This window comes from Manis javanica, chromosome 3 (assembly GCF_040802235.1).
Source record: "Manis javanica isolate MJ-LG chromosome 3, MJ_LKY, whole genome shotgun sequence".
NCBI lineage: Eukaryota > Metazoa > Chordata > Mammalia > Pholidota > Manidae > Manis > Manis javanica.
The window spans coordinates 123,869,270-123,883,865 of NC_133158.1; the positions used below are offsets into that span (position 1 = coordinate 123,869,270).

General features: G+C 32.3%; 1 protein-coding gene across 4 annotated transcripts in view; it reads right to left on the reverse strand.

The window, feature by feature from the left end:
- Nucleotides 1-8,091: 8,091 nt before the first annotated feature.
- Nucleotides 8,092-14,596, reverse strand: part of ATP11B (ATPase phospholipid transporting 11B (putative)) — a 135,023-nt gene continuing 128,518 nt past the window's right edge. For all 4 annotated transcript variants that reach the window (XM_073232005.1, XM_073232002.1, XM_073232003.1 and 1 more), the window contains one exon: nucleotides 8,092-11,667. In XM_073232005.1, the coding sequence (XP_073088106.1) occupies nucleotides 11,586-11,667 (82 nt within the window). In that variant the 3' untranslated portion in view covers nucleotides 8,092-11,585. The remainder of the gene's footprint in view (nucleotides 11,668-14,596) is intronic.

The window sequence follows — 14,596 nt, forward strand, 5'->3', positions numbered from 1 at the left end:
GGTATTATGCTCAGTGAAATAAGCCAGGCGGAGAAAGACAAATATCATATGATTTCTCTCATCTGTGGAGTATAAGAACAAAGCAAAAACTGAAGGAACAAAACAGCAGCAGAATCACAGAACCCAAGAATGGTCTAACAGTTACCAAAGGAAAAGGGACTGGGGAGGATAGGTGGGAAGAGACAAATAAGGGGGAAAAGGGGCATTATGATTAGCACACATAATTTGGAGTGGGGCATGGGAAGGTAGTATAGCATAGAGAAGACAAGTAGTGATTCTATAGCATCTTACTAGGCTGATGGACAGTGACTGTAATGGAGTATCTGGTGGGGACTTGATAATGGAGAGAATCTAGTAACTTCAATGTTGTTCATATAAGTGTATATTGATACCAAAAAAGAAAAAACCAAGTTATAGACGAAATCTTGCATGTTGCTATACTAATAATGACCTATTGGATAGAGAAATTGAGAAAACTATACAATTTACAATTGCATTAAAAAATAAAATATCTAGGAATAAATTTAATTGAGAGGGTGAAAGACTGAAAACTAAGACACTGATGAAAGAAACTGAAGACACAAATACATGGAAAGATATTCTGTGCTCATGAATGGAACAATTAATAGTTAAAATGTCCATATTACCCAAAGCAGTATGCAGATTAAACATAATCACCATTAAAATTCCAATGGAACTTTTCACAGAAAAAGAATAAACAATCCTAAAATTTTTGTGCAACTACCAAAAAAAAAAAAAAAAAAGCTAAAGCAATCTTGAAAAAGTACAATAAAGCTAGAGGCATTATGTTTCCTGACCTCAAACTACAGCTGACCCTTGAACAACTTGAATGGTGTGGGTCCATTTAGATGCAGATTATTTTCACTAAATATATTTAAAAATTTTTGTAGATTTGTGACAATTTGAAAAACATGTAACTGTGTAGCCTAGAAATATTAAAAAAACTAAGAAAAAAGTAGTCATTAGTGTCCAAAATATACGTAAATACTAGTCTGTTTCATCATTTAGTATGATCAAATATATACAAATCTATTATAAGAAGTTAACTAAAACTCAGAGTTGTACATGTTACCATTCACAGTATGTAAACAATATATAATATAAAAAGTATGTGTCAATCAACTCTAATTGTGATGCTACTGGTGAACAGTAGGCTATTAATAATTAAAATTTTGAGGAATCTAAAGTTAATTTGTATTTTTGACTGTGGGGGTTGTGTACTTCTCATCCCTGTGTTGTTCAAGGGTCAACTGTGTATTACAAAGCTATAGTAATCAAAATGGCATGGAATCAATGGAATGGAACAGAGTATAGAAATAAGCCCATGCTTATCTAATCAATAATTTATGACTAAACAACTAAGGATATACCATAGGAAAGGACAGACTCTTAATCAGTGGCTTGGGGGAAATTGTACTACTATCTTATACCATATACAAAAGCTAACTCAAAATGGGTTAAAGACTTGAATATTAAGACCTGAAGCCATAAAACTCATAGAAGAAACAGACAGCCCAGTGATATAGTTTTGGCATTTTTTTTTCTTGGATTTGACATAAAAATCAAGGACAACAAAAGCAATAAGAAACAAGTGGGACTACATCAAACTTAGCTTCTCCACAGATACCAACAAAATGAAAAAGCAGTGTATTTGGAAATCACATTTCTCATCAAAGGTTGATATCCAAAATACATAAAGAACATACAACTCAATAGCAAAAATAAAAGACCCACCATTTGACTCTGAAATTCCACTTCTAGGAATTTACCCAAAGAAAACAAGATCACAGATTCAAAAAGACACATGTACCCCTGTATATCACAGCACTATTTACAATAGCTAAGATATGTATGCAACCTAAGTGTGCATCAGTAGATGAATGGATAAAGATGTACATATACACAATGGAATATTATTCAGCCATAAGAAGAAAACAAATTCTACCATTTTCAACAACATGGATGGAGCTAGAGGGTATTATGTTCAGTGAAATAAGCCAGGTGGAGAAAGTACCAAAGGATTTCACTCATTTGTGGAGTATAACAACAAAGCAAAAACTGAAGGAACAAAACAGCAGCAGACTCAGACTCCAAGAAGGGACTAGTGGTTACCAAAGGGAAAGGGGGTGGGGGAGGGTGGGCAGGAAGGGAGCTAGAAGGGGAATAAGGGGCATTATGATTAGCACACATAATGTAGGGGGTTGCATGGAGAAGGCAATATAGCACAGAGAAGACAAGTAGTGACTCTATAGCATGGACAGTGACAGTAACGGGGTATGTGGTGGTGGGGAATTGATAATAGGGGTGAATGTAGTAACTACAGTGTTGTTCATGTGAAACCTTCATAAGATTGTATATCAAAGATAACTTAATAATAAAAAAAAGCATCCAAAAAAATAAAAACCCAAACCATCTGAATAAAAAATGGATGGAGGATCAGCACAGACATTTTTCCAATTAAGATGACCAGATGGCCAATAAGTACATAAGAAGGTGCTCAACCTCACTAATTATAAGGAAAATGCCAATCAAAACCACAAAGAAATGTCACCTAGTATCTGTTATTATCGTCATCATTAAAAAAAAGTGTTGGGGAGAATGTGGAGAAATGGGAACCTTTGTGCACTGTTGGTGGGAATGTAAATTGGTGTAGTAAATTGGCATATGGAAAACAGTATGGAGGTTCCTCAAAAAACTAAAGTACCAAATGACTCAGCAATTCTGTTTGGGTATTTTCCTGAAGAAAATGAAAATGCTAACTCAAAAGGATATGTATCCTTATGTTCACTGCAACATTATTTGTAAAATCCAAGATATGAAATAACTTAAATGCTCATTAATGGACGAATGAAGAAAATGTGGTATATACATATACATACACACAAAAGGAATATTATTCAGCCATGAAAAGGGAAACCATGCCATTTGGAACAACAAGGATGGACTTTGAGAGTACTATGATAAATGAAATAAGTGAGACATAAAGACAAATACCATATGATCTAACTTATATGTGAAATCTAAAGAAAAAAAATTTAAATAGCCAACTCCTAAGATTAAAGAACAGATTGGTGGCTGACAAGGACAGGGTGAAGAGTGGGTTAAACAGATGAAGGGAAAATCTAAAGGTACAAAAGTTCAGTTATAGAATAAGTAAGTCATGGAGATATAATGTATAGCATGTTGATTCCAGTTAATACTGTACTGCATATTTAAAAGTTGAGAGGTGATCTTAAAAATTGCTATCACAAGGAAAAAAATTTTCTAACTATGATGATGAATGTTAACTATATTATTAACTCTTTTGCAATATATACAAATATTGAATCATGTTGTATACTTAAAATTAATATACTGTTATATGTCAATTATACCTCAATAAAGAAAAAACAAAAAGAATGCATGGCAAAATTAAGAAAAGACAAATTCCAGGCATGGAGATAATATAATAAAAGACTAATGGATTAAATTGGAAAATTTTGATAAAGTGGATAAATTCCTAGAAACATATAAAATATACAGGAGTAAGTTGAATAGACTAATAAAATGTGTAAAAAAAAATTAGAAATGGTAACAAAAGACTTCCCCCTCTCAAGAAGCTGCAGGCCCAAATGGCTTTAAGGTAAATTCTACCAAACTTTCAAAATAGCTAATTCTGTTTTATGCAAGTTTTTCCATAAACCAGAAAACAGGGAAGTGGGAAGCTTTCCTAGCTCATTTTATGAGACTAGTGTAATACTGACTCCAAAAGAAGAAAAAAACCAAGAGAATGTAAGAAAAGTACAGGCCCATTTTGTTTATGAACATAGATGCAAAATCGTAACTAAAACAATAGTTAAATAAATCCAACATAGCACTAACAATAATGCATTATGAAAAAGCAGGATTTGTGCCAGTAATGCAAGGATGGTTCAACACCGGAAGACTCTATCAATATACTTCTACACATTAATAAAGGATAAAAAATTATATAATTTTAGTTAAAGCAGAACAATCATTTTACAAAGCTTAACACATATCTATAATTAACTTAGCAAATTAGGAGTAGAAGGGAATATTCTTAATTTGGTATGTATACCCCAATAGTACAGTATACATCACACTAAATGGATAAACCTTAGATACAGCCTTTAAGATAAGAAACAAGATCAGGATATCCATCGTCAATGCAAATGTTTAACATCAAGTATTGGAAATCCTGAGTGACACTATAAGAAAAAAGTGAAGGGAAGGTAAAGGGAGAAAAAGTATATCCTCCAAATATTTAGAAATCAAATGAAACACTCTAAATAATTTAGGGATCAAAGAAGAAATCATAAAGGAAAATATTCTGATATGAATGACAATGAAAATAAGACAAAATCTGTGGGATGTATTTAAAGCAGTGCACTAAAGGAAATGTATAGCTTTAATTACCTAAGCCTCAAAATCATAAAAGAGCAAATTAAAACCAAAATAGAAGGAATAACAATGAGAACATATGGCAGTAAAATACAAAACAAATACATGAAACAAAGCCAAAAGCTGGTTCTTTGAAAAGATTAATGAAATTGATTAAACCCCTAGCATTACTGATCAAGTTAAAAGTGAAGAAAAAAGCTACCAATATAAAAAAGGGAAGCAGGAACTTTATTGCAGATCCCATAGTTATTATAAAGATAATCAGAATATTCTGAACAACTCTATGTAGAAAATATTGGCAATTACATGAAATGGACAAATTCCTTAAAAGACACAACTTACCAAGTTTGACAGAAGAAAGAGAAAATTTGAAAATGCTTCATCTGCTTCAGAAATTGAATTTCTGATATATATCCCCACAAATAAAAAAAAACTCTAGGCTCAAAGATGCAATGGTGAATTCTTCAAAATATTAAAAGAAGTAATACCAACCTTGCACAAACTTTTCCAAAAAAGATGAGAGGAGGGAACATTTTCCAAGTGTTTTATGAGGCCAGCATAACTTTAACAACAAAACCTTACAAGGACATTTTAAGAAAATGAAATTACAGACCTATATCCTTCAGAAGCACAGATACAAAAGTCCCTGACACAGTATTAGCATATCAAATAGCAATATATAAAAGGATAACACATAATTACAATGTGAGATTTCTTTCAGGTATGTAAAGTTGGTTTAATATTTGAAAATCAATGAAGATAATTAGCCAGATGACCAAACTAAAACATAAAAAAATCTTATCTTCTTGATTTGATAAATGGAGAAAAAACATTTACAAAATTCAATACCTTAATTCATGGTTCTTAACATGCCTATTTACCATTGTACAGGAAGTTCTAGCCGGGGCAGTAAGGCAAAACAAGAGATAAAAGGCATGAAGATTGGATAAAAATACTGAAACTGTTCTCATTCTCAGATGACATGATTGTGTAGGTAAAAAGTGAAAAGCTTCTACATAAAGGTAAAAAAAAAAGAACTGAATGAATATATCAAGGTCACAGGTTATAAAGGTCACTAAATTAAAAGTACAAAATTCCATTTCTGTAGGTTAGTGATGAGTAATTGAAAAGTAAGTTAATAAACAATTGCACTTACCATAGCATTAAAACTTGTAAAAATTTTTATGGTTTTAACAAAGGTTTGCCAGATGTTTACACTGAAGACTATAAAACATTCCTATCAGAGAAATTAAAGCAGACCTAAAATAGATGGTGAGATATATCATGCTCATGGATTAGAAGACCCGATATTGTTAAGATTTCAATTCTTTCCAAATTTCTAAATTTCTGATCTACATATTCAGAGCAATCCAAACCAAAATCATATCAGGACTTTTTTTTTCCAGTCAATTGATCAGCTGATTCAAAAATTTATATGGAAATGCAAACGACCCTGGATAGCCAAAACAATCTTGACAACAGTTGGAAGACTTACACTACCTGATTTCAAGGCTATGTATAAAGCTGTAGTTATCAGGACAGTGTGCTCCTGGTGTAAGGATAAACGGATACAATAGAGTCCAGAAATAAACCCACATTTATATAGTCAATTAATTTTAAACAAGGACACCCAATAAATTTGGTGGAGATAGAGAATATTTTAAACAAATGGAGCTAGACCAGATATCCTTATGGGGGTAGGAGGAAGATCCTCAATCCTTGCCTTACACCATACACATAAATGAGATTGAGAAGGATCATAGACTTAAACATAAAAGACTGCAAATGCTTTCAGAAGAAAACATTCATGACATTGGGGTTGACAAGACACAAAAAGCACATAACCATAAAGAAAAAAAAATTGGACTTCAAAATAAAGCACTTCTGCTCCCTAAAGTCACTACTAAGAAAATACACAGGCAAGCCACAAACGGGGGGAAAATGCTACAATACATAAATCTGACAAAGGACTGACATGCTTATATAAAAGATTCTAAGCATTTTGTAATGAGACAAGCAGCCTAATGAAAAAATGGCCAGACTTGACAAACATTATCAGAAAAAAAGGAAAGATAAACTGCCAATAGGCATATGAAAAGGAGTTAACCGTCATTAGTCATTATGCAAATTAAAATCATGATGAGATATAATAGAACTGGAACTCTCGTAATTGCACACAAATGCACATAAAATAGCACATACAATCCCTGGAAAACTTTTTAGTAGTATAAATCTACTTCATGACCCAGCAATTCTACTAGTTATTTTCTAAGAGAAATGGAAACATGTCTACAACGTGAACAGTAACTATGAATGTTCATAATAACTTTATAATAACCCCAAACAGTAAATAACTCAAATGTCCATAACCAAGAGAAAGGATAAATTGTGGGATTTTCATGAAATGGAACACTACTGAGTAGGAAAAATAAACTGGACACATTCAACAACATGGATGAATTTCAGACATTCAGACATTTGAGCAAAACAAAGCCAGACACAAAAGTGAATACACTGTGTAATTCCATTTACACAAAATTCATGAACAGGTGAAACTAATCTATGACAATAGAAAACAGTAAAATGGTTGCCAAAGGCAGAAAGGAAGAAAGCAATTCCCTGGAAAGTATACAAGGGAACTTTCTGGGATGATGGAAAGTTTATTTGGATTGCGGTAAGAATTACACAAATGTATTGATTTGTCCAAAGTGATAGCATGTAATCGTAAAACTTAAGCACTTCACTGTCTACAAATTTTAGTTGAACACAAACCATTTTATCTTTAAAAATAAGTATTAAAAAAATCTGAATTACCAGAGGGTCCCCTGCCATTTCCAACCATAAAGAGTGTCTCACAGAGGCATGTGCACTTACCTCTATTTATAATAGCTTTATCTTTTAAGTCAGCTATTCAAAATAAAACTGATTTTGAACTCACTAAATTTTCTAGTAAAATGCTGTTCATAGTTTCATTTTTTTGTTCTAAATTTGTAATTCATTAAGAACATGATTCATCATGTTCTACAATTAAAGGACTGAAGTTACCCTAAAATTAGTACAAACCTTAAACTTCTTTTTAAATAAAAACAGATATCTAAATTAACTTGTCCAGGATTATATTCCTATTTCACTTCAGAAATAAAAATACGTTATATATATCACACATTGTGATCCTTTGAAATATGAACACTTGGGCACAGACAACCAGCTTACCTTTTTAATAAACCTAAACAACTGTGTGTGTTTTAACTGGCAACTGATAAAGCATTAGGATAATGATTGTCACCAGGAGGTTAGAGTATATGAGTATACATCACATCAGTTATATTTTAAAGAAAGCACATGTTTTCTACGGACCAAGACATTTCCAAATTCACACTGGCTAGCTTTTCGTGAATGATACCATTTCTGGTTGAAGTGTGTTGGTCATTATAGATGGTAGATTTCTATTAGACACTTTTCAGGAGTTATACTGCTATCTATAAAACCTGGGTAACCAAAGAACTTCTAGATTTTTGAAAACTGCAGTAAGTAGAAGGCATAATGGCATTCCTGTGCTATAAAGGAGTGTAAATGTAGTAAAATTTAACTTAAAACAAATTTGGCAGTGCTGGTTGTGATGAGCAGAGAGAGGTTTAAAATGCTTGAATAATGGAAAAACACCTGTAATTATATAGGAAAAATTTTATTTAATATAATTTCATAAACTTTAAAAAATTACTGAGAGCTGTACAATAAGTATACTACACTTACTGACAATGCAGAGAATTTTTAAAGAATTAGACAGCTACAGTGTCTGAGGTCCAGAAGTTTAAAGTAAGTGTTGCTACCATTATTTTCAGCTATTAATTCCTCACAAAAATCCATCACAACTATTACAAACATATCATTAGTAATGCTCTATTTTTATAAGAAAACCATTCAAGTTATCTTGAACATAAACAGCACTTTAATAATGTTCTACCTTTATGAAAATAGATGACTCATTTCTAGATAGAAATAAAAATGTCTCTAAAGGGGGACCAAAATTAATAAAACATGTTTTACATTATCTCTTTGGTGTGTTTTTAAATTAATACCTGCTTATATCATACCGCCAAGTTGACCTTTACCTGAGAAACATAAACATAGGTGATTTCCCCTTTTTCCTCAGCTCACAATAACTGTTGAGAGAGCAGCATATTTAAAGAACTTTAGGTATTAATTGCCAACTTTTTAATGGCCTTGCCTGTCAGGAGTCTCAAGCTTATCGCACAAGCCCAATTTCACAATCTTATGCAGTAGAAGTAACCGTGGTCTGAGTCAAAGTATTTCCTAAGAGGGTGATTTGCCTGTTTAATCTCCTGTTCAGGACAGTGCCAGAGTTTGGATCAGGTCTGGGAAGCCTTTGGACATTATGGAAATTAAGCCTCAAGTTAAAAGAAATTCAATCTGTTTTATTCTCCCCCTTTGCCTCACCCACAGCAAGCCTAGTCCACTGTAGTTTTCCTGACCCACACTTTACTCCTGGGTTGGGCCTGATGCTTGCTAAAGCTGAGGCACGGTGCTGAGTCACCTACAGCAGCTGATGGGCAATTCTGGGAACTGACTTGGTGCTTGCTACTATCTTTAGGGCTACAGCCTTCAGGCTAGGCAAACACAAGCAAGTGAGGCAGATAGATTTGAGGCCTTTAATTAACTAGCAATAACACATGTAGCATCTTGCTCTGGTTTTGGCAGATAAGTTAATTATCAACATCGTACCTTCCAAAAAGCTTTAAAAAAATGTGCCAAGAGGGTACTTTCTATGATTACCAGTTATACACTAATAATTTTACAATATGAATATTTGCATTAGAAAACCATGGAAAGCTTGTAGTTGACACTTACTTTCTTAAATAAATAGAAGTAAACCCTTTCCTTATAAGATAATCTTCCTTACATGGAATAGGTTTTGAACAACAGAATTGGATGAGCCTACCAGTGGCTGCCATTTACTTTGTAAAATTATAAATATCTTAAATAACTTCAAATAGTGAATGCAGGAAATTACATCAGTCACACCTTAAGCACCATAGAGGCCAGATGACCTGCCTGCTGCAGGTGGTCAGAGGCGGCTTGATGGGTTTGTAGTCCTTCTCTAGTGTCAGTCGTCAGTTTAACTGATGGCAAATCAACACTGTAGGGTAGATGTAATGATGGCCTACTGAACATTATTTTGCTATATGAACATTTTATAAGACATTCTAAAGAAGCAAATTCCATATTATCCTCTGCTGAACTGTTCACTAAATATTTTCCGCAGTATTTCCAGTTTTGGAACATGAACTGATAAGTGTTCACTGGTACCTTTTATTATCCTTTTAATGTATCTTAAGAATAACAGTATCTTCCTAAACACAATTTGGAATATCTGAGTTAAAGAGGGGCTATTTTTGAAAGTTAGTATTTAGGCTGAAATTATAACCTAAAGTCCTTGCATTATTGTAACACACAAACATTGTATTAGCAAGAAAATAGTGAACCAAGGTGAAGTCTTAATTCTTAACTCTACCATTCTTTCCCTACTGGCCCAATTCCAGAAGTCTTATATTCATGAAATGGGAAAGCGGTGGAAGGTTGCACAATAAATCTATGAAAAGGAATTATTACCTTCCCAGGGGAAAATTTTGGCAAACCTTATTTAACTGTATCCACACAATTTTAAATGTATAGGTACATAATTATTATATGCTTAGAGCTGGCTAATAGTTATTAAACCAATAATTATTTCCAAATTTTAAAACATTACTTTTTGTTAAAACAAATGACAACACTGAATCTATGATAAATTCATAACAGAAATTAAGTGTTGAAGTGCAGTGAGTTAGAGTAATACATACCTGATTAATCATTCTAGCATCTTCACTTACTGCTGCCATTATCCCTTAAAACTTAGCATTTTAGACCTTAACTTAACATTTCACAGCCATGCCTGAAAATATGCCTAATAATGGGGGCACTGGGCAAATTTCAGTTTACTGTGGTAGTCTAAAGTAACTTAGATAACATATACTAACCTAAAATAACAGGATTTTTATCTGAAATTCTTTATTCTCAAATCTAGCATACTGAAAGGTAGAGCAATTCTAAGCCAAAGAAAAAGGCTCTTCTCTTTTTATTGGTTTAATTACCCTAATATTTTGGTCTGTATAATTAAAAGTATTTGCAATATTTAAATACTATTCAAACTTGTTTTTTATTAATATAGCTGAACTTTACAACAGTGTCATAAAATACTATAAACAGAGCTTTCACATAGGGAGAGAGTAGGGGGAAAAAAGCAAATTTAAATATATTAACCAGATTAAAGCATGCAAAAGATCCAATGATAAACACATTAAATAACAATATGCTAATGGTATCTAATTTACCCACTTCATATTCCATTACAAGAGTAAATATCAATTTGAAATTTGGTGAATGGACTTGATTCCTGATTTATATATAAGATATGATATACCCTTTGCATATATATGGTTAATTTTACTGGTGGTGTTACAGTACATTTAGAGCAAGTTTGGCATTAGTATACATTTACTACCCACATAGTGCAGTAAAAAATGGTTAGAAATGCATTCTCCTAATATGCTGTGAATTTAGAAAGCACTAATGAATTAACAACATGGGTCACTGAGGGACCAAAATTTCTTACTATTCACATTAACTTTTCCCATGAAAAGCTTCAAATATAACTCTAATAAAAAAATAGAGTTTTCAAGGCAAACTTCTCAGCATAATGTACAGAAGCAGATTTAAATAGAAGACTCAATAACTAAGCTAATACTAAAAAATACAATTAACTAGGAATATTCTTCCTTTTCTACCTTGCTGTTAAAATATAGCGACCTTAGGAAGAGGCCGAAATGCCATTAGGAGTCCCACAAGCACAAGGGACAACCCAGATAGAAGAAATGAAAAATGTTTCTTTACATATTCTCACATATTTCAAATGCTCAGATTTAAAAGAGAGATTCATGTTAATGTTTTTTTTTTCTATCTGCCATTATAAATCTGAGTAGTTAAGACCTACTCCAGAGATTTCAGAAAGTAATTCTGGAGAGCTAGTGTGCTCATTCCCAGGATGGTCACACTGAATTTTAGAAAAGGAGTTGAAATGGCTCCCACAAAGTACTACTGCCACTTTAGCAAGTAGATGAGTCCATTGTGGAGAGAGTCAAGATGCTCCTGTCGTTGGTATAGAAAGGATCCGATGCACTCCATGATCTAAAGTAACAATAAAAGAAAAGTTTGGCTCACCAGGACCTATGTTTCAAGTGAGAAAAAAATTTACTCTACATGTTAGGACCAAAATTCAATTTGAGTATTAAAATGATCACCAATTGACTCATTTTTAAATGCTAAAGTTCTTCACATTAGGACTGAATGAACATTCTATTTATATTATACAAAAGCTTGGAAAAATAATGCTCTCTAGTCATCATCTAAAAATATTATCCAAAATTCAGACATTCATTTGTATTAAAACAGTTTCTATAGGTAAAATAAAGCATGAGGGGAGGCTCTTAAAATCTTAACAATAAGAAATGTTATTAAGAGTTATGCAGATTCAATTTTACTGAAAAGCAAGTAGGCTGTATTTTGACATTACAGAAGCAAAAAACAAAAATCCCACTCACCAAAAGCTTTGGAATGAAATAGTAGTGTGTCCATATTATATTATTAGTATCTCTTTTCAAGTTATAAGTTTTTTAAGATTTTAGCATTAAGTAGCTTGAATGTGGAAATGGTTTATTCAATAGGTATCAAAGACACCTGGTAAATCACTAGGGTTTTTACTTAACTAGGAACAAATAATCCTCTAGAGGTCTGGAAAAGTCAACTACTGTCTGAATGATATGATCCATAAGCAATTTATTACATAATTTATTTGAAGCTGTATTAATTTAAAGTAACTCAAGACCAAAAATAGCCTACCATGCTTAAAAAAGTCTAACCTATTTCAAGGACAGTATTAGGATTACCAAGTCAAAGATGGTTTTTCTTAGATGACTAAAAGCACTTAGTAAATACATTTTTATGTAATTTTTACCAGGGTTCCCACTTGCCTGAGACAAAGCTATTAGAGGAAGAGACCAGAATTTAAAACAGCCCAAATTTACTTTTATCAAATATCTGCTATTTCCTAGAGACTCTGTATGCAGTTCAAGTTTAAATCAATTAAGTGAGCACAGTCATAATGAAGTTTGGAACCTAGAAAGTTTAAAAATTAGCAAAGAGGAAGACAAACAAACAAGTAACAACCATACCAGTAGTTTACAGATTCTCTAATTCTACTAGTTTCCAGAAAACCTTACCCAATTATCTTCTTTAGTTTGAAAGGAAGGGCTTGTTCACTACCGTCTCTCTAGCACCTAGAACTGTTCCTGATTCACAGCAGGCACTCAATATTTGTAAAATGAATGAAATGAGACTATGAACATATGTAAAAATATTGTGCAAGAAAAAATATGCTCAGATACCTTGACAAAACATTTTTTTGTCAACAGCCCAATTACTGGAGTCAAATTCCTACTCCCAAATTGCTAATACTTCATATTATTTTTTCTTCTTTCCAAACACTGCTTACAAAGAGCCTTATTAGATAGGGTGTCCTTCATTTTTTATCTTTTCAAAGCACATATGTGTATTCACGGTAAATATCTTATTTAACAGACCATTGGACACCTGAACTACATATTAGCTCCTTTCTATCTAGAAAATCATTTTATTTAGGATAAACTCCTTTCTATTTAGACAACAGTTTTATTTTGGACAAAGTAACTGTTGGTAAAATACATACAGAATATCATTTACTGCCGAAAAACTGCCCTTTACGGTACAGCATGGCATATCCTTTATATAGCACCACAATGCTACTTTTGAAACTGAGCTTGCAATATGGCATAACAACATCAATAAAATATAAGTAGAATTCTGTGCCTAGTTGGTAAAAGTTTAATCAGCAGAGAAACCTGTCATATGTGAGAACTAGCTGTATTTCTCAAGTGATGTTCATTACTTCTTATGCTTAATATGTTAATGGAATAAATATCCAAGGGCTTTTACATCTTGTATAGAAGTAATCAGCCATGTCCTACTGTTTAAATTAGACATGAAATAGAAATATTGAATAGAGGTTGTTCCAAATTGAAAACATATCTCACTAATAATAATTATGTATAAAGAACAAAAACTCATTTTGATCATATGTATCAAAATGAATTTCAAAATTTAAATGTTCATTATCTATGGCAATTTTCATATAGCCCTTTGAAAAGCACCAAGTGGTTCTGCATATTATATGATTTCTATCCATTAAGAAAAAATGAACAGATTTGAAAAGACTTTTTAGGCTATTCATTTGAAGATAAAAGATAATGACACCAGCAACTGATAATAACTTGACATGTCAGGCAAAACTAGAACGGTATTTATAGTCTATCAAATAAGATATTTATTATTGTTAAACATTTTATTAGGAAATAAAAATATAAAGTCTTAGAAAAGAATATGGTAGGTACAATTTTAAGTGAAAAGATGTACAGATGATTAATAGCCACCTTTAAGAGAACATGATGAAATAATTCTGTAATTCTTGGAGCAGGTTCAAAAGGGATATAATGCCGTATGAAAATGGCTATGTAAAGAATAATGGGGGCATACTACCTAAATAACCGATATCAAGAAAATGGGAATATATATAAAGCAGAAAAGTATTTTTTGGTTCATTTAAAATTAATTCTAGTTTTTTTTAATAGTGAAGATGTAGACTCTCATTAAAGAGAACTTCTGTTTAAGTAGACCTTTTAAAAAATTCTGTATAAGTTCTATAGTAGTCTCTTAGTCTAACTCCCACCTTAGGTCTGTGCAGTAAAGCTGTCTTAATAAGTAAAATTACATTAAGTAAGTCCTTCATGGAACTTCCTTTGGGAAACTCAGCCTGGGTGCGTAACAGAGCTCCTTTCTTATAATGTGTTTTAAAATATAGTTGTGAAAGTCATAACATATAAGTCCCAATTCATTTAAATGATCCTGGTAATTCTTTTATGTGGAATAAAATTCTACAAAAATGGTATCACAGCACTATGGAAATATTTTTGATGATGTTATAATCAATAAATGGGGATTGAAACCAGATGTTACATTAACATAA